Source organism: Ursus maritimus, unplaced genomic scaffold (assembly GCF_017311325.1).
Source record: "Ursus maritimus isolate PB19 unplaced genomic scaffold, ASM1731132v1 scaffold_24, whole genome shotgun sequence".
Taxonomy (NCBI): Eukaryota; Metazoa; Chordata; class Mammalia; order Carnivora; family Ursidae; genus Ursus; species Ursus maritimus.
In genome coordinates, this window is record NW_024424897.1 from 22,960,474 (window position 1) to 22,981,058 (window position 20,585).

The window sequence follows — 20,585 nt, forward strand, 5'->3', positions numbered from 1 at the left end:
TCGCAGGAGGACAAGCTCACCCCTAAATCCCATCTTCTCCCTACAGTGGGGCAAGATCGAAGCAGCTCCGGCTGTTGCTGCTTCTCAAAGCTCCCAAGGAAGAAGCCTTTTCTTTCCTCCTCTCCCCTTTCCAGATTCATCCTTCCTCCCTCCAGTGAACAGAAGAGAAGGCTCTGGTTCCCAGCAGCCTGAACCTTCCCTCCAGGATGGGAGGCTTCACAGCTAAATGCTGAGCCTACCAAAAACCTATACCCCGTTTCCAGGGTTGGCCTGTCAGGAGTCAGCCAGAGTCCTTCAGAGTTTCCCCTGATCATTCACTACTTGCAGCCAGGCTGACCATGCCTCTGCCCACGTTTTTTAATCCATCAAGGAATAACCGAAATGACTCATTAACACTTCCTGAAGACTCACAGAGCACCTTCAGTTCCGATTCCCCATTCTTCCTCCCATGGTTACCTGGGTCGGGAATTATCTCCAACTTTACTCAGAGAGGTTAAGTAACTTGCCCAAGGTCACACAGTGGGAAAATGGCAAAACAAAACAAAAACAAAAAGAACCTCGTGTCTCCTGCCCAGCAGTTTGGTGGGTGCTCAAATAATTTTTGTGGAAGGGCGACATGTGCTGTTTCTTCCTGTCACTGGCCGGGGGTGAGGGGATTGTGTTGGGGGGAGGAAAGCGGTTTCCCTTCTAAATGAACCTTTGACCCTGAGTTCACTCTCACTTCCGAAGAAGTTAACAAATTTAGTCTCTCCGACTAGACCCTATGGTCAGAGTATCTTTTATCAGAGCAAGGATCCCACCCCCAAGAGCAATGAAGAGTAAGTCCGATATTTTCCTTCTCAAGAGGACAAAGACCAAACCAAACCCCAAATCCAAATAAACAGCTTCCCTTTCCCCCAAAACATACAGCCCCTAAGCAAACCCCAAAGCGCCACCGGAGCCCTGCGCGGCCGCAGGCGCCCCCGACACACGCCACGCCACGCCACACTGCGTTAGGGAGGCGTCGGGGAGGGGGCGCGGAGCGCGGGCCGGGCGCGGCGGGGAGCCGGGGGGCGCCGGGCGCGCTGCCAGGCCGCGCCGCACCGCGGGGGCTGGCCGCCCCTCGCCACGTGGTGGTGGCAGCGGCGGGGTCCCGGGCGCCTTCCCAGCTGGAGAAACCCGGAGCAGCCGGGGAGGAGGAGGAGGCGGCAGCGGCGGCGGCGGCGGCGGCGGAGGAGGAGCGGGGCGGGCGGGAGGGAGGGGGGGCTGGGGGGAGGGGTGGGGGGTGGGGAGAGACCCGGCGGCGGCGACAGGGCGAGAGCGGAGCGCGGTGCCAGGGGGGTGGGGGCACCGGTGCCCGTCTGGGGAGGGAGCAGGCGGAGGGGGTAAGCTGCGATTACAAGCAGGAACCGGCAGCAGCTGTGAGTCCCCGGCGGGGCTGGGGCGGGGGGAGGGGAGCGGCGCCCGGGGGCCGGGCCCCGGGGTCGCAGGGTGGGCCGGAGGAGGGGGCGGGAGGTTGGCGAGCAGTTGGCCCCGGCGGGCCGGGGAGGGGAAGGGTCCGGCGCCGGCCGCCCGCGTTCACCCCCCCTTTCCCCCTCCGCCGCCGCTCCTCAGGCCGCACCGCCTCGGGAGCCCCCTTCCCCGGCCCGGGGACGACCGACTGGGGGCCCGGGGCTCGGCCAGCGGTGGGGGAGGGGGCTGCGTGGTCTCGGCCCCCGAGAGGGGAGGGGCGACAATTTCTGTCCGCCGAGCTAAAGGGGTTTAAAGGGCGCCTCTTAAAGGGGCCGCAGTAGGGGCCCGGGGCCGAGGAGGCACCCCCCCCCCATCCGCCCTCCGCGGCTCTCACCCGGGGCCGCCGGGCCGGGGGGGAATGCGGAGGAAGGGAGCGTCTGTCGGGGCGGCCCAGGGGACGGAGCCCCCGCCGGCGGGGCCGGGCCCGAGGTGGCGGGCTGGGGGGCTGGGGGGTGTGGTGAGCGCTGGCGGGCGGAGTTGGGGGGGAGGGGATGCGCCTGGAGAGGAAGGGGTTAAAGGTGGGGCCAGCCCTACAAACACGCGCACACACTCCTTACTCGGCCCCGGTCACACGCGTTTCCCTGGCACTTAATGGGGAGTGGGAGGGGGGGGTGTTGGGACCCGGGCCTGCCGCCGGGCTTTGGGAGGTCGCGGACCCCACTGTCTCAACTCACACCTCACGCCAAGCCCCCTCTCCTACGCGCACACACGCTCCGGCGCGCGCGCACACACACCTCGGACATTCCCATAGTGCCTCACGTGACACACGGCCCCGAACGTGCCCACCCTTCACACACGCTCACGCACGCGTGCACACACAAACACACACGGCCTCTCGGTCACTTCCCAACTCCATCCCCGACCCCAGCCGCAGCCCTGCAAAGGCACTCATTGACTGTGACACACCTACACTCATTCACAGACACACACACTCCCCCCACACATGCCAACCACAGACACACATTCATAAACAGGGCCAGGAGAAGTACACACGCACCCCCTCGCCTACTCTTTCGGAGCCCTGAGTCATTCCTGCCCCCTCCCAGGGCTCCCCTTTTCCCTGTGTGCCGGCACATTGGCGGGCCAGGGAATTCTTTGGCGGTCCCTTCCCAGCCCCCCCCCCTGTGTGTTCCCTCTGACACTCTGGGAGGACTTCCTGTGGGTCCCAGGTCAGGGGCGAGGAGGGCCTGGAGGGTTGCCACAGCCCTGGTGTGAGTGGGGGAGGTACTTCCTTTTCCTGAACTCCGGGATCCTGCAGGAAGAAGCTGGGAAGTTGGGCGGGGGCCCCACAGAGGACGTCCTGACAGTGGTGGGGCTGACTCCCAGTCGCACTGGGCCTTAGGGAGGAGCCGGGGTGCCAGAGGCCTGGGATGAGGAGCTTGGCAGAGAGGTACTTGGGGAAGCGAGGCCTAGGGGTGGAGAGGGGCTGAGGAGTATCAAGGCAACCCCGGCTGGGCCCTGACTTGGGAAGGCAGTCCTTTCCTGTCCACAGGTCTCCCTGGGTTCTGGAAGGAACTCTTCCCTGCCGCTAGCCTGGCTTACTTGTCCCTACTTTTCTTCCCCCCCTCCCTCCAAGTTTTCAGTGGGTTCCAGCCCCTTCCCCCAAAGGCAGCAGAGAAGACAGGGCTTAGCAGTCTGGGGGGAGACGGGGGTGGGGGCTTCCAAGCTGTCTCTTGGCTGGCCATAGTGTTCCTTGGGCCAGGTCGAGGGGTATCAGAGACAGCGTCCAGGCTGCCCTCTCCACCGTTGCTCCTGCTCTCCCAGGAGGCCCAGTGGGGGCCGAGGCCCGGGCCCTTGCCATGGAGTCCATGTTTGAAGATGACATCAGCATCCTGACCCAGGAGGCGCTGGGGCCCAGTGAGGTGTGGCTGGATGCCCCAGGAGACCCCTCGCTGGGGGGGGACATGTGCTCGGCCTCCCACTTTGCCCTCATCACAGCCTACGGAGACATTAAAGAGCGGCTGGGAGGCCTGGAGAGGGAGAATGCCACCCTCCGCCGCCGTCTCAAAGTCTACGAGATAAAGGTCAGAACTTGGGAAAGATGGGGGTCTGGCCGTGTGTGTGTTACAGTAGGGGCTCTGAGGGGCAGGAACTGGGGATCCCACGAATCCCAAAGAGGGATCAGGACCCACACTCCCGGGAACTTGAGGGTCCCCCATGACAGATGTGGCTGCTGTGGATGGGAAGGGTCAGGAAGGGATCCTCAGGGCCAAGGGGTGGGACCTTGAATCTAAACAAGATCTGGTTGCTGGGAGATGCCTCCAGGTCGTGTGGATCCCACTTGAGCAGGGGAAGGAGGGACCAGGACTTCGAGGCAGGTTGTGGGGTGGGGGCCTGAGTGAGGCTGAAGCCTGGGCAGGGCGTTGGGCGCCAGCCATCCTGAGGGCCTGCCTGCCCACAGTACCCGCTGATCAATGACTTTGGAGAGGAGCACGGCTTCTCTCTGTATGAAATCAAGGATGGCTCCCTGCTGGAGATGGAGAAGGTCAGCCTGCAGCAACGGCTCAACCAGTTCCAGCACGAGGTGAGCCCCTCGCTGGCCTCCCGGCCCAGGCTGGTCTCCCGGCCCAGGCTGGTCTCCCTGAGCTCCCTGTTCCAGTGTATTTCTAACACCTCCCGCCCCCGCCCCCCAGCCTCTGTCTCCTGGATCAGAGATGGTTGTAGCCTTCCCTAGAATGGGCTGCAGCCTCGACCCCCCCTCCACTGGGTGCTGGATGTGCGGGCGGGGGAGGCACGAGGAGCCGCTCGGCCCGCACGTCAAGGATGGGCCTGACTGTGGCGTGCCCTCCACTCCCTCCGGGCCCCATCCAGTTGCAGAAGAATAAGGAGCAGGAAGAACAGCTTGGGGAGATGATCCAGGCTTATGAGAAACTTTGCGTGGAGAAGAGCGACCTGGAGACAGAGCTGGGGGAGATGGTGAGGCCTGGGGAGCCGGGGGTGCTCGAGGGTGAGACCCCACGTGTGTGTGTCTGTGGTGTGGAGCCCAGTGGGTTCCTGTGTGTCTTTGGGTGCCCGTCGCCCTTGGGAGTGGGGCTGAGTGTGTCATTCCAGTTGTGAGTGACTCCCAGCACACCCTGGCCATGCAGTGACCTGCAGACGCCGTGTCTCTTGCCTGTGTTTGGGTCTTGTGCTGGGCTGACTCTCTGCCTGCGGCCCTGTGCCTGGAAGGTTGCGTGGGTCGAGGGCAGAGGGAATCAGGTCTCTGTGGCTGCTGCGATGGGTCTCGGCCTGTCTGTGATTCTGAGTAGGGGTGTGCAGGTGGGCAGGCGTCAGAGTCAGGAGACACGGTCTCTGACAGCTCCTGCCTGCGACCTGGGTTAAGGCATTTAGCCTCTGTCCCTCCTCTGAAAAGGGCACATGATTACCACAGCGCTGTGTGGTTGTGGGGCATTTGTGTAAAAATGTCTTGCCTTAATCATCACCAACACTTACACAGCCCTTACCGTGTGCCAGGCACCGTTGTGATCTCTTTAGACACATTTACTGCTTTCAATCCTTATAACCTACAAGGTAAGTGAGGCTGTCCCCACGTTATAGATGAGACGGGTGAAGCCCAGCGTGGTTGTCACATAGGCAAATAGAAATCCTTATGCTTCTGAGGGGGTGGCTGTGTCTGGACCGAGGGGGCCGTGTGGTCTTATAAGCGTCCCGTGTGTTCATGACAGGGAAGAGGCATTAACTCTGACCTTGCAAGGGGCAACAGCCAGAAACATCTGCATTGCAGTTGCTGGGAGACAAGACCTCACACTCATAGCCACTGAGAGTGGAGTTGGGATGTGTGACTTGGGGCCTCGGCTCAGCTTAGGGGGGGATGGCTTCCCAGACATGCGGGAGTCCTGGGTTTGGGGGGCCCTCAGGGGTTCCCTAGTCCTGGGCAGACCCTACTCCTTTGTCTCTCCGTGCAGCGGGCCCTGGTGGAGACCCACCTGCGGCAGATCTGTGGTCTGGAACAGCAGCTGCGGCAGCAGCAAGGCCTCCGGGACGCCGCCTTCTCCAGCCCCAGCCCCCCGCCTGCCCCTGCCCCACCGTGTGCTGATCTGGACCTGCACTACTTGGCACTGAGAGGGGGATCTGGCTTGAGTCACGGTGAGATCTCCGCGACCCCCGACGTCCCTTCCCCAAAGTCCCCCAGCCTAACCCCCGTTTCCGCATCCTTGGACACCTCTCCCTTCTGGGACTGATAGTCAACACCCCATTATAATGTCTTAAATGTCTCCCATAATTACCCTATCCCTCTTTACCACCTGTTCCCTTACCCAGTTTCTCCCACCGCCCCGCCCCTTACCACCCGCTTTCCCTGGCTACCCCCATGCAGTTCCCGTGTGTGTCAGCAGAGGGCACCTCCACTCAGGGTCCCCCTGCCTGTCCTAGGTGGTGATCAGCAAAGGCCAGAGGATGCTTGGAGATTTGAATGTGGCCAGGGAAGCCCTTCATGAGGCCATCTTATTTTGTTCCTGGCCTCCAGGAAGATTAGAAGAGGCAGCTCAGGCCATCCTTCCTCAGAGCCCCCGTAGAGGCATCTTGGGGAATTTGGCCTCTGGCTGGCCCTTTCGGATCTCTCATGCTGCGGTGCTCACCTGTTTCAGTCTCTGCTGGTCTGGGAGTTGGTGGAGGGTGCCCAGCAGCCGGGCCCAGGCTGACGTTATCCTCTGTCCTGCCAGCAGGCTGGCCGGGCCCCACAGCCAGTGTGAGCGAGCTGGAGCGGCGGCGGTTGGAAGAGGCTCTGGAGGCTGCCCAGGGCGAGGCCCGGGGGGCTCAGCTTCGGGAGGAACAGCTCCAGGCTGAGTGCGAGCGGCTGCAGGGGGAGCTGAAGCAGCTGCAGGAGAGCCGGGCCCAGGTAAAGGGCAGGGACATTGGGGCCCAGGACCCTGCCCAGAGCTCCACGGAGGCCCCGGGGGCTGCTGGAAATAGCCTTTAGAGGCCCAGGACTTCCTTCCTGGGTATAGACTGGCCCTGGGAGTGGTAAAGAGGGGAGGAGGGTCCGGGCAAGGTGACCACTGGCATCTGACCTCAGTCTTCCTCCCTAGGATCTCGCCTCCAACCAGTCAGAGCGGGACATGGCGTGGGTGAAAAGAGTCGGGGATGACCAGTAAGTCACATCTGAAATCCTCTCCCTCTTGACCTCTGTGCCCTGGGGGTGGCATTCCCCAGGTCCTCCCTTCGGTTCACTTCTCCCACCCTGTGTTGCTTGGAGGACCTGTCTTCCAGTGTCAGGGCTGTGCGGTTTGGCTTGCTTATGTGGCTCTGCGCACTTCCCAGCAAGGAGGTGGCGTTCTGGGATGTCCCCTTTGCTTTCTTCTGGCACCCAAGCTTATGCCTCCTTGCGGTGTCAGGGCTTGACAGATCTCCTCCGCAGCTTTGCTGCTCCGTTCTGTGTCGCCCGGTGAGTTTCTGGGCCTCTCTGGGGCCCCGTTTTCTGCCCAGTAACAAGGCCAGTTAGTTGGGTTAACTGTCCCCTCCCTGGTGAGGAGGAAGGAGGTGGTCTGTCTCAGGATTGGTGATGCCTTGTTTCCTGCCTCAGGAGAAAGCTGAGGCTGAGAAGAAGAGGGGCTTCCTTGAGTTCTGTGGCAGCAGGGAGGGGGAACAGAATGTGCTGTGCTGGGGCGGCCCTTGGGAATCATGGAGGGAAGGAAGGGCAGCAGGAAGTAGGGAGGAGCTGTCAGTGGGGAGTCTAATGGCGGGGGCCCCTGGGGCAGCACCGGGCAGCAAGCGAGAGGGCAAGCAGCAGCCTGACAGCACTGAGCCTGATGCTTTTCACATCCGCACCCTGAACTCCTCCTCTCCCGCTTTCTGAGAAACAGAGCGCACACCTCCTTCCGCCTAAGCCTTCTCCCCTGCAACCAGTCCGTGTGGCACAGACTCCCTATTTTCATTGGAGGGGAAGACTGAGGCCCTGAGAGGGGCAGGAACTAACTCTCCATCACACCGTATACCTGGCTACGGGACCCCAGGGGGCCTCCTTCCAGCAGGTTTCCTTCTCACCTTCCTCCCAATTTCTGGCCAGTTGGGGATACCCCTCACTTCCCTCTGCACCCTGGGGTGAGGGCCTGGGTGGAGCTGTGATAGCTGGGGGGGGTGAGAACCCAGTGTGTGGGACCGGTGGGTGGGATCCCTCAAGCCACGCTGCTGGGGGGGGCGGTGTTGGGGGTGTCTGTGCAGCGGGTCTGTCCTAGCTTGTGGGTCTGGGCACATCCTAACCCATGTGCCCAAACCTAGAACACACACACACTTCTAGAAGCCTAGCTTGCCTCAAAAGTTACAGTGAAGGGCCCTTTATGGCTCACCGAGTCCCACCCCCTCTTAGCAGACCAGCAGCGAAGGCTCCCTCCAATTGGTTGAATCCAGAGAGAGGACTTTTTTTTGGCAGGACTGGAATCAGAATAGCCAGGTTGAATCCTTCCAGGGATGCTGAGCAACTTTGCCTTACTGGCTTCGCCTCTGTGGCCCCAGGTTCCTGGGCTCAGAGGGCAGTCGTTACTGAGAAATGTGGGAGGAAGGTGAAAAGGGTGGAAGGCCAGAGAAGGAATGGCGGGTCCCAAGGGGCCAAGGCTGTAAGTGAGGGAGTGAAGGAGAGCTCCTCCCACAGGCGCTTGTGGAGGTGGGAGCGTCCATGCTGCCCCAAGGCCAGGACAGCCACCCCTTCCCTTCCCACCCAAGCCGCCTACCCCACCCCGTCCCTTTGGCCCGAGGAAGCTGCGCTTTGCCCAGGGGCTGGCCTGAGCCTCTCTTACCAGAGCTGACCTCCGGGCTCCTCCCCTCCGTCCCGGACCGTTGGGACTCCGCATGGGCACCTCCTAGACCTCTCACTCCGGAGCCAGCCAGGCTCTGCCTGCCCAGCCTCAGGCTTCTTTTCAAGCAGATCATCTCTGGACAGCCCCAGCTTGGCAAGAGTTAATTCTCAGAGGAAGTCCTCACTCCCCCGGCAGTTTTATTTTCTTATAAACTCAGCTCCTTTTGGTAATTGCTTCCCGAGTGCTCCCTCCCCAGTCCTCCCACCTGAGTCACCTGCTCTCAGCTCACTTTCCCCCACCAGCCCCTCCTCTTTCTTCCATTTTGTCCAGACCCTCCAGGCTAGTGGGAATTTTACCTATAGGCTTTCCCAGGAGAGGAATGCAGGGCTGGGTTATCCGCATAGGGGTCACGGGAATTCCTGAATCCAGGCTAGCCCTCCGATGAGTCTGGTGTGTTCCTGAAAGGTGCTTATCTGTCTCCGTTTGGACACTTCCAGGGCAGCCAGTTTTATTGTGGGGGCCCTAGCTGTTAAAATATCCCCCCTTAAAAAAAAATATCCCCCCTTATACTGCCACTGCCTCTGCTAATCCTACCTGCCCCCCCCCCCCAGTGGTCCTACCCATGCTGAGGGGACAGGCCATCGAGGCAGCCCTGGCCCCAAGGATTCCCAGTCCTTCCCATCCCAGCCCCGAGCCCACCAGCTCTGAACATCAGTGTTCCTCTGAAAGTGGCCGTGGAGACCAGACCAGGCCACTCCTCCACCCTCCAGGTCTGACCTCCAGGCAAGATTGCCCTGCTGTTTGGTCAGCCCAGCACTTGGTGGCTGGTGCCCAGGGGACAGATTATCCCAGAGAAAGAGCTGTTGGAGGTCAGTCAGGGGCCAAAGGCAGTGATGAGGGAGGGTGGGAGCGGAGACCAGCCTGCTCCTTAGGATACACAGGGAGGTAAGGAAGCTGGAGGGTCTCAGGTGGGGGGGGGGGATGTGCAGAACGCATGCCCCCACCCTCTGAGCCCAGCTCAGAGTTGCAGGTCCTGAGTGTGGCCTTTCTGAGGGTGTGGCTAGTGCTGAGGGTGGAGGGGAAATTGTGGAGTGGGGGTTCCTTGAGGGGGCCTAGGGCTCGGGTGGGCAGGCTCAGTGAAGGGAGTGAGGGTGCAATGAGGGAGGGGAGCCCTCCAGTGAGAAGATGGGGGCTCATTATGAGTGATGAGGGAGAGAACTATAGGGCTTGCTTTTTTCCCAACGTGGGGGGCTCAGTGTTGCAGCCCTGGCCCTTTTCCGCCCCCCCCCACACCCCTCTCTCCGCCCACAAGCCTCTGCGTGGGCTGCGGTTAGTGGTGGGGGAGAAGTGTGAACTCGGAGAGAGAGGATGGAAACTCTGCACAGAGGTCAAGGGCAGTGTGGGGTGGGTCAGGACGGAAGTCGGAGACCCCCGTGTACCCTGAACTTAGCCTCATGCCCCAGAACCAGCAGGCCCAGGGCCTCCCCCTTCACGCTTCTCACCCTCCCTACTTCCTTTCTTTCAAATCTCCTCCAGCCAGGGCAGGGGTGCTCACAGGAATTAACCCCTGAGCACTTGCAGCCTTGGGACTCCCCGAGGGTGGGGAAAGCTCTGAAGTTGGCACCCAGCACTCCCACCCGATTGTGGTCTGAGGGATCGGTGGGCTTTGAATCTGTCTCTGACTCTGGCCTTGCCAGGAAGGCAGAGAGCAGCCCTTACCCACACAGTCTCCCTAGATGGGAAATTGCACATCCTCCCCTCATTCTTAAACCAAAGTCGTTGAGCTGGTTGGTATTTCCAAAAAAGGATCAAAACGAGTGTCTTTCCTTCTCTCCCCCCCCCCCATCTCCTGGGCGCTCCCAGTTCTTCATCCGGGCTGGACACTGTGTGAGGCAGTTTACCTGCAAACCCTTGTTTCATTCTCCCCGAAGATGTGGTGAAGGTATTGTCCCCTTTTACCGCTGAGCAAACTGAGGTACAAAGAAGTTAAGTAGCGGGAGAAGGGAAGTGTGAATAGCAGGCGGGCCCTGAGCAGACGGGGCAATAGTACCTCGGGGGGGTGTTTTTCTGGTTCAGGTCCTTCCTCAGGTAGCAGGCTCTTCTGTGAGGGGCGATCAGACGATTTGTTGAGCAAACCTGGTCCGTTTTGAAAGGGATGGTTTCAATATGTTAACATTTCAAAAATCTAAATAGTTCTGCGGGGCGACTCCTGTGAACCAGGACCGTCCCGGTCCCACTGGGACGCGTGCCCCCGCCACCCCCACAGCACTCAGGATCACAGCCCCGGGGCGTGAGCTGCTCAGCGTGGCTGTCTCGGGGAGGGAGCCTTTCCCGAAGCAGCGAACATCGAGCTGTGCTGGGGGCATGGCGGGGCTGCCATGAAGAGCCAGGCTCTGTGGCCCGCAAGTCATAGCTGGTCGAGGAGAGTGAAGGGGCTCAAGGCGCCTCAAAGGAAGTGGTAGAGCGCTGGCTTGTTACAGAGCGACTTCCTCCTCCCCCCGGCCCGCAACCTCAAGGCCGCTCCACGGCCCGGTGCCTGTGGTTCTCTCCCCGAGGGTCGGGCGGGAAGGCTGATGCTGGGTGTGCCCGTGGGTGGTGGAAAGTTTGGTCCCTAAATTCCCCCACGAGGGTGAGGTGGCCGGGGGCAGCTGGGGGGCAGCTCTGGGCAAAGATGGAAGGGCTGGGAATGCTGGCTTTCTGTGGGCCTCCTGATGCTGAGTCAGCTGGTGATTCTGCCCCCCACGACCAGCTCCATCTGATCCTGACCCCCATCCTGCCCTGATCCGGATGCCATCCCTGGCTTTAACCCTGCCCCTCATCCTGACCCCCAACTGTGTCCACAATCCTGATGCAAAATGAACTCTCAACCCCAGCCCTAATCTGACCCTGACCCCAGCCTTAATCCTGACCTCAAGTGCAGCCCCAGTTCCCATGCCCTGGCCCAGCGCTAGCCCTCACCGTGGCCCCCAGGCCCCCAGTGACCTTCCCTGGGGAAGGCGCTGCTGGGTCCCTTGTGCCTCCCAGCTGGTTTAGGGGTAGAAAGAGCCCCTTTCCAGAGGAGGAGGCTCCGGTCCCTGACCTTCCTCATCTCAGTGGCTTTATCAATCACAGCGAAGATTATTGCTTCTAGATGAAATTTTGCGATTCCTGAATTATTCGTGGAAAGAATGAATGAAAGAACAAGTCAGTGGAGGGTGGAGAGGTTTGCAGCGGAGGGCGTCCTCCTTCCTGCCAGCTCTGCCGTTTGCACTCTGGCTCCTCCGAAGGTGCCAGCTCAGCAGGCTGAGGGGCCAGGAGCAGCTTCGAATCCCTGCTCTGTGCCACCCCTGCTCTGTGACCTTGAGCCAGCTTCTTAATAGCTCTGATCTTCCGTATACGTCTAGCACCTTCCTCTCCCCTCCCAGAGCAGGGGTGGTGATGCTCAGGCTACTGTGGGGCTCCCCAGCCTCCTTCACCTCATCTTTCCCTTCTGCCACCCACCCATCCCCCTTCCCCGCTTTCCTGATCCTCTTGGAAGGCGGTACGTAGCTGAGTGGTCAGTAGCCTGGACCTTAGAGTCCAGGGGGCCAGAGCTCTGTTTCAGCACCTGCACTGCTCCTACGCTTGAGGACTCTGTAAGCCCCAGTTCTGTCATCTGTAACATGGAGAGAGGGGTGGCCACCTTGTGGGGTTGTTGTGAAGATTCAGGAACGTTCTTTAGCATGATGCCCGTGGTAAGCACTCATCAAGGTTACCTATCATTCTTTTCTCCCTAGATCCCTCCCAGGTTCTGAGAGATGCAGACAGAACTTTCCCCCGTAATTTAGGCAGTAAAGAAGTGCCCCAGAGCAGCCGTCTGCTGCCGTGGGCCTGACCCATGCTTCCCGAACAGTCAGTCGCAATGGTGGGAACTAGCGTTCAGGTGGGGGCCGGGAAGCCAGGAAATGGAATGTGTATTCAGGTGCACGTGTGCAAGCCCTGGTTGTGTTGTGAAGTTGAGATTTTTTCCACTGAATTGGCAGTGTTTTCTAATGTGAGTCATTCAGGTCCTTAGCATCTGTAGCAGCCCGGGCCTGTGAGTCTCGAGGTGGGAAGAGATGCTTGATGAAAGGGGCCATCCGGAAGGGCCGCGGGAAGTCCGGAGATCAGACCCCACCACCTTGCCTCGGGTCTCAGAGGTCTTTGTGAGGCTGCCTGGGGCTCCAGGAGGAGAACGATACTCACCTGCCTCCCCACCCCCCTCCCCACACCTGGTAGGAGCTGGGGGAGGGGCTGGGCCTTCTGGGCTAGGGGCTTCTTTCCTGCTGACCTGTCTGTTTTTCTGTGAGGGGGGTGCCAGGAGCAGGGCGGTGGAAACTGGGGTAGCTCCTGACAAGGGGAGGAAGGCAAGTAGGGGAGAGATAGGGGCCTGGGAACTGAGTGTGGCAGGTGAGATCTCCAAGGCGGGGTGTGAAGGCGACGACCTGTATCTGTCACCTGAGATACAGCAGTGACGGCGGATGGGGAGAGAGATGGGGAGACTAGTGGCTGCCCCGCCGCTCTGTCAGAGGGGGACGCTCAGTCAGGGCCCTGCTCAGAGCCCCCTCCTGCTCCTGCCACTGAGGGGTCGGCGTGATCCTCCGCAGCCCCCAGTCTGATGGGGGAGACATGGCTCCTGCACTCAGTCTGAAGAGGGGAGCTGTCACTGGGGAGTCCCCAATTTAATGTGGGACACACAGGCTGGATCTTCCAGTCTGATGGGGGAGATGCCATTTCTTCCCACAGACCCATGAGAGGAAGGTCAGGGATCACAGAACAGATCACGTAAGGGCTGAGCTGTGATAGAATGGAGGTTCCAGCACCTCGGCCAGGGTTCCCCAAAGGACTCCCTCCTCTCTGCTCCCCTCCATCCCTGTGCACCCTCAGCTGGGTACTCTCTCTCCCTAGGAAGTGGGCTTGTCCCCCAGCATCCCAGCCCCTTTGCAATAATTTGGCTTTGGCCCAAATGGGTTAAAAATAGTTTTGTCATGGGAGGGGCTTTTGCCTCCCCCATCACCCAGCTCACCCCAGGATTAGCTAGAGAGAACCAGCCAGTGAGCAGAGAGCGTAGAGTGAAGGAGCTCAGTCATTATCTACCCTCTGCACCTCGGCTTTTCCTGCCCTCTGAAGCCCTAACCTCAAGACTTCCCCTTCTCTCCTCTAGGGTCAGACACACACACACACACACACACACACACTCACTCTCACACCATCCCTCATACTCAACTGGCCTCACTCCTGCCTTCACTCCCTCCCTCCCACATGCATCCTCTCTCCCATGACCATTACCTTGGGATGGGGACAGGGAACTCAGGGTCTGGAGACACCGCCCCCCCAGCCCTATTCATGCCTAGCACCCTACAGCTCCTAGAGCAAGAGGGCTTCCCCTGGGAGGAGATCCATTTGGAGTGGCTGAGCCTCTCCCTGCCACCTCTGTCCAGCTCCAACTTCCACAAAGCTCTCGAGTCCCTTCTGGACTTGGGAAGGGGGCGGGGCGATCTAGCGGAGGAAACCAAACCCCTGCCTCCCAGGCTGTGTCCAAGCCTAGAACAGAGATGAAAGCAGTGACCCAAGGCAACCACAGAGTGGCATGTGAGGTCAGGAAGAGCTCCCTGGAGGGGTGCAGCCCAGGCTGGGAGCGGGGAGGGGCAGCGCTGAGACAGAGAACCTTCCGTAGTTCTGGGTCAAATGACCCAAAGAGAAAGGAAGAGAAAAGGAAGTGGGTGAAGTTTTTGCTGCATTCAGAGCCTGTTCCAGCTCCACGCAGGTGGGCGCCCGGGAGGAAGTGGGAGGACGAAAGGGAAGAAGAAAAGGCAGATGGCTGGGGAGGCTCAGTTCATTCTTCACTTCCCGACCGTCTAGTGGGCGCCAGGCCTGGACCAGGTGCTGGGAATACAAATACAGCAACATAATGCTCCCTTTCGAAGAATTCCCAGGGCAGTTCCAGAACAAGGCAACTTCTGATAAGGGCTTATTGTGGGTCGCGCCCTCTGGAGGTGTGCGGCACACAGCAGCTGCTCTCAGAGCTCTCCATGGAAGGGCTCCCTGGCATCCTGGGAGGTGAGAGACTGAGAGCTCAGGGGCAGCCTTGAGGTGGAAGCAAGAGCAGTGGGCCTGGCGCTTGGCAGATTTATGAGCTGGCTCTGGCAAGCCAGAAGGCCATATCTTCACCTACGGAATGGGGCTCTTAGGTCGTGCGGCACTGGTCCCCAGTCCTTCAGTGAGGACTCCTCATGGACCCCCTGCCCCCCCCCCCAGGTTGCATTTACATTTTTAGGATTCGCTCTTTGAGAAAATTCACAGTAACTAAAGCTACTATAAATTCAGTGCCGTTTTTTGATGAATCTGTGTTTTATTCGTCGCCACAGCTTCTGCACAGATTAGAAAAACATTCACACACACCTGTATCAGATGTGCTCAGGCCATAGACAATGCCTGGTGAACGCACAGGCTCAGGGACCCCTTGGCATCCCTGAGCTCCCCAGCCCCTAGTCTGGGAGCCACTGCCCTCGCCCCAGGTCAGGTTCACTGGGAAGTGAGGGAGGCTCCCTGGAAGAGGTGGCATTTGAGATCCATTCTGCATTTGGGGTAGGAGGGCCCTGGAGGGAAGGGAGAGTCAGGGGCTGGGGCACAGCCAGTTCTCCCTCCGCAGCCATGACCCTAAACCCACTTTCCTTCTCTCCTGCACTCCCTGCCCTCTGACCCCGGGGTCAGGGCAGGCCGGAGTCAAGCCTTGCCTGGGGGGGCCGGGGTGTCCTTTAGGGTGAATTTGGCGCTGGCTTACACGGAGCTGACAGAGGAGCTGGGCCGGCTTCGGGAGCTCAGTTCCCTGCAGGGGAGGATCTTAAGGACTCTGCTGCAGGAGCAGGCCCGGAGTGGTGGTGAGATGGGGCCCGGGATGGGGAGGCCAGGAGCTGGGTCCGAAGGGAGGGGGGCAGCTGTGGCTACCGTCCTGGGGCCACGCTTGCCTTTCTTTCCCCACCGGGTCTTTCCAGGAGAGCGGGTGGGCGCTGGGCGCCGGCAAGCCCACGGCTCCCCCAGCTCTGACGCCTCCTCTCCCCACCACTGTCCTCCCTTCCACTCTCCCGGCTTCTCTTCCAGGCCAGAGGCACTCGCCGCTGTCGCAGCGCCACTCCCCGGCCCCCCAGTGCCCCTCCCCGTCTCCGCCCGCCCGAGCGGCGCCCCCTTGCCCCCCGTGCCAGTCCCCCGCCCCCCAGCGCCGCTCTCCCGGGCCCCCGTGCCCCTCGCCCCAGCAGCGCCGCTCGCCGGCCTCGCCCTCCTGCCCGTCGCCCGTCCCGCAGCGCCGCTCGCCGGTGCGCCCCGCCGTCTGTCCCCCAGCCGCAGCGCCGCTCGCCCGGACCCCGCCTGCCCGGCCCGCACCGGGCCCCGCCGCCCCGCCGCCCACCGAGGGACCCGGCCACGCTACCTCCCAGCCGCCAGCCACCACGTGAAGGCCGGCTTCCAGGGCCGCCGCAGCTACTCGGAGATGGCGGAGGGCGCGGGCTACGCGGGCGCCTCCCCGCCCTGGCTGCAGGCCGAGGCGGCCACGCTGCCCAAGCCGCGGGCCTACGGCGGCGAGCTCTACGGGCCCGGCCGGCCGCTCAGCCCGCGGCGCGCCTTCGACGGCATCCGGCTGCGCTTCGAGAAGCAGCCGTCTGAAGAGGAGGAGTGGGCCGTGCCCACCAGCCCGCCCAGCCCCGAGGCGGGCACCATCCGCTGCGCCTCGTTCTGCGCCGGCTTCCCCGTCCCCGAGTCGCCCGCCGCCACCGCCTATGCCCACGCCGAGCACGCGCAGTCCTGGCCGTCCATCAACGTGAGTGGGGCGTCCGCGGGGGTGGGGGGGTGGGCTCCCGGCCTTGGGCCCCGCCCCTCGCCTCCCCGGGCCGCCCCGGGCCCTGCACTTCTCCCTCCCTGCCTTTGGCTCGCGTGGAAGGGGCCTGCACCGGACAGCGCGGGCTCGTTCGGTGCCGACGTTAAGGGCATGGACTTCAGAGTGACAGTCTTGGATTTGATTCCAGAGTTTAAGCCTTGGCCGCTGTGAGACCAAGGACAAGCTACTTACCCTCTCTGAACCTCAGTTTTCCTATTGGCCAAATGAGGGCAGTGACTGTATGATCTCATTACGCTGGAGGGTTCCTGAGAGGGAGGCAGTGAGCCCTCTGCTGTGACACCAGTGATGGAGTCCGTGATGACCGGCACAGGTGTCAGGCCCACATGGGGACGGGCCTGCTCATCCAGTTCCCTCCATCTGGCCTCAGAGCCCCTGCTCTTTACTGGCTGTCCTACAAGACAGCCTGTCTTGGGGCTCTGTCATTTCACTGAAATAATGAGTTTCCTGAATATCAGAGCCAGCCCTTGCCACCTGGAAGGACCAAAATATATTCCAAAACCAGACAGAAAATTATTTTTGGGTTGTACATTGTTTGGGATTATCCATTGCTTTGAGTTATCCGGGAGCCGTGTCTTAGTCACTCTGGGGGCATGTCTGGGTCTTGGCTTCCCTCGTTACTGCAGATAACTGCCCCGGGGCGGCAGGCCGAGCATACACACCTCCTGGGGGCCTAGGCCCTGGGTTGGGGGAGTGCATGCTGAGCTGGTGGGCGGGGAGGGGGGAGGAGGAGGGATAGTGCTGGACAAAGGGGAACCAGGCCGTCTCTGCATGTTACAGTCCTCCTTGCCCTGGGTCTCAGGAAAGGGCAGGCTGGGCTGTGGGGACCGTGAGGGAGGGCTGGGGACCGTAAGTGACTTCCCTCTCTCTCCACAGTTGCTGATGGAGACAGTGGGCTCTGATATCCGCAGCTGCCCCCTCTGCCAGCTAGGTTTCCCTGTTGGGTACCCGGATGATGCCCTCATCAAACACATTGACTCCCACCTGGAGAACAGCAAGATCTAGGGTGCCTCCCCCACCCACTGGCTGTTTCTCCATTTTCTCTCATCACCCCCACTCACTCACTTTGAATGCTGCATGAATCTCGTGGGGGGCCCCTGCCCCTTGCGACCCCCAGATACCTCCACTAGCTACCAAGTCAACGTGTGTGCCGTCTTCCCTGGTCTAGGCACCACTCAGCCCTGGCTCTTCCCTGGAAGGCCAGCCGAGGCTCTCCCCAGCTCCCTGGCTTCTGCTGGGGCTGGGGGGCAGGGGGGATCTGGGCTGGGATGGGAGAGGCATATCCCACCCAGCCTCTCCCTCTGCCTTTCTGTTCTCAAGACAGGGTTGGATCCAAGAAGGTGTCTAGTGCTTGGGCCTGGGGGAGGGGGAGGGTATCAGAGGACTCTGGGAGCTCCCCTAGCCTCTCCCCAGGTGTCCATCTTTCTCAGGCTGTGCTCTGTCCAGGGAGCACCTCCCTGTGGGGTCCCAGAGCCTGCCTTGCACACTGATACTAGTTCCTCCATCCCATGGCCAGCTCGGGGCCCTTGTCACGGGCCCCCCTTTGGGGAAGGAGGCATCTTGTTTTGTTGCCATTCCCTGCAGGCCAGTCTTGTTCTCCTCCTCTGCCCCCCTGGGGAATAGGGAGGGTGGGAGTGGAGAGGGAGGACCCTGCAGAACTGGGAGGAGTCAGCCTAAAGAGGCCGCCCTGAGGGCAGGGGGTGCGGGGGACACCCTGCACCATGACCCCCAGGCCAGGGGAGTATCTGTGCTAGCCTCCCAGGCCCCTGCGCCCCCCTGGAGCCCCTAGCACCAAGACACAGGTTGTTAAGACAGATGCTCCCCTCCACCCTTACCCTACTCGAGTCCCTGACAGCACAGGTGCCCTGGAGCCCGTGTGTGACTCGGCCTCTGTTAGCTGGGTGGGTGCCATCAGCCCTGCCTCCCAGGCCAGAACCTACGGATGGGCCCAGGGTGCTGTTGGAGATCAACTTCAAAAGAGCTAACCCCCTTCCCACACCCCAGCGACCCACATTCCCTCTGTGAAATCTACCTCAGAGTCGTACCCTCAGAAGGATGGGTAAGCAGGAGGCCAGGGGGTCCCCAGGGCTGAGGTGGGGAGCTTCCTACGGCAAGAGCCTGCTGCCCCACGATGAATCCAACTCTCCCCCGCTCCCCACTGCGAGCCTCTCCCAGGTCTCAGCCCCGGGCTGGTGGCAGTGGGCGCTACCGTCAGTGCATGTACCATTCTGATCCAACTCTTCCAGGCACCCCCCCCACCGCCTCCTCACACCCCCTCGTCCTCAGTGCAGGGGAGTGAAGAGGTGTGTCAGGCAGGAAGGGACCAAGGACTCCAGAGACACATGGCATTGTACCTTGAGTGTTCCCCCCACCCTGCCCGGGGAGGGGAAATGGGGAAGGGGCCTGGAGAGGGAGGTGGGGGCCCCTGAGCTCTCTGAACAAATTGAAAGTCCAAATAAAACTTACCTGTTCCATCTGCTCTTGGTCTGTGCCCTCCGTGGCTGGGGTGGGGAGAAAACCCTTGGTAGCAGGAGGTCTTGCAAACTCCCTCAAGGAACCACAACCACGGCAAGGTGGGCACTGGACAAATGGGGTGCATGGGGCATCCGTGTTTTAGGGTGATTCTGGAGATGTGGGTATGCAAGTGGCCACAGATGACTTGTGACATGGACTTTATGTAAAACAGATATCTTTTAAATTAATTAATTTATTTCTAAAGATTTTTTATTTATATATTTGACAGAGAGCGAGAGAGGGCACACAAGCAGGGGGAGTGGGAGAGGAAGAAGCAGGTTTCCCACTGAGCAGGGAGCCCGATGCCAGGGCTCCATCCAGGACCCTGGGATCATGACCTGAGCTGAGCCAAAGGCAGACGCACCCCCCAGAGCCACCCAGGCGTCCCAGTAGAGGGTGTCTTTGTGACAAAGCAGCCAGCCTAGCCCTGAGCTCATGTTCGGGACTCTTGAATTTGCCCTCCCCAGCAGGCCCGGTAGGTAGAGGTTTTGAAGCCTGGGGGATTCCATAGCAGCTGTGTCTTCATCCAGTGATTTCTACATGTCAGGAGCTAGGCTGGGCCTCAAAGAATCCGTGTTCCGTGTCCTTATGGTGCTGAGAGCGGGGGGAGGGGCTGGGCTCCAGGCTCAGCAGCTGCCTTGAAAGCCCCACAACCTGGGAGGTCAAAGCCAGGTCACAAACCCGAGACCTCTGCCCCAGTCAGGTCTGTGCCCTCTGTCTGCAGAAAAGGCCTGAGCTCTATTCACCAACTCTGGGTGCCTTTCATTTCCACATGACCCCCGCAGGGCCAACGATTCACTTAAAAGGCTGGGGCAATTGCTCATCGAAGGCTGAGGTTCAGCTCCAGATCCAGGGCAAACATTCCTCCCCATCCAGTGCCAAGGTTCAAACCCCAGTGGCGAGATGTCCCAGCTTTCCCTGCTCCTCTGTTGCAGTTAAGAACTACAGCCAGCTTCTAAACGTTCTTCCAAACTTGATTCCAATGCAGCCAAATCCTGAGTGCCAAGAAAAGTGAGAATAGCCATCCCTATGGGATATAGCTTCATAAACCATGGTAAAAAAGGTTCTGGAACCTTCTGGAACATGGGCGCTCAGTACGCCCTGGTGCTCTTCCAGCTCGGTCAACTCCCATGGAAGAAGGCAGCACCCAGGTTTCTGGGTCTGGGTCCTCTTTGGATCTCTGGAAGCATTTGCTAGCATTTGAGTGAATTAGGGGTGGTAGAAGGACATGAGGCAAAGAGAAATCCCAGTCATTGAGAAAAAGTGCAAAGGATGACCTGGGAATGAACTACGGGCAGGGGCATGACCTGGGTAACCACTTCCGGTCCTTGGCATGTCTGAAGGTAAGAGGGAACCCAGGTATCCCACAGCCTGGACATCTTCCCGGTCACTGGGGCCAGGGGTGCTTGGGGGCATAGGGTGCATATTCTGGTAGTTTGTCTCCTTGATTTCTAGGGACCTGGGAAGGGACTCAGGTGCAGGGCAGAAAGTTACTGGGGCCTGCAAGGAAAGTGGGGAAAAGGGGAAAGCTAGTGTGTCCCCAGCCCATGTCCTCCAGAGCCACAGGCTCTCATTTAATGCCCCCCCGAAAGGAGAAGACGTGAGAGGTGGGGGAGCTGGAGAAGAGCTGGGGAGCCCCGCCAACACTCATCCCTCTCTTCCCAAGTAGGACGGTGATCAGACAGGGCAGTGGCTACTCTGGCTACTGTTACTCTGTGCGAGTAATGTGGGGGTCACTAGGGCCTGATAGGGTGTGGGGGCAAAGGGATCCAGATCACTAGGCTTCTGGAAAGATGAGAAGGCTGGGACAACTTTCACAGGGGCAGAGTGGAGGGAAGACCCCTGTTGAGGCTGGAGAAGACACCCAGGGGACCTACTGGCTCTTGCCAGCAACAGACCCAGAGGCAGACATGGTAGGGGTGGGGGAGATTCACAGGGACCAAGGCTATCATGGGTCTATCTCC

The 20,585-nt window shown here is 60.5% G+C and overlaps 1 protein-coding gene across 1 annotated transcript; it reads left to right on the forward strand.

Annotated features, from left to right (window-relative positions):
* Positions 1 to 2,631: 2,631 nt before the first annotated feature.
* TBKBP1 (TBK1 binding protein 1) lies at positions 2,632 to 18,586 on the forward strand. Its single transcript, XM_040640732.1, is given in 11 exon segments — positions 2,632 to 2,881; positions 3,256 to 3,515; positions 3,893 to 4,015; positions 4,303 to 4,407; positions 5,397 to 5,577; positions 6,153 to 6,328; positions 6,519 to 6,580; positions 14,982 to 15,100; positions 15,321 to 15,656; positions 15,659 to 16,032; positions 16,984 to 18,586. Coding segments are annotated over 10 exon segments (1,830 nt in total). The 5' UTR covers positions 2,632 to 2,881; positions 3,256 to 3,290; the 3' UTR covers positions 17,113 to 18,586.
* Positions 18,587 to 20,585: the final 1,999 nt, after the last annotated feature.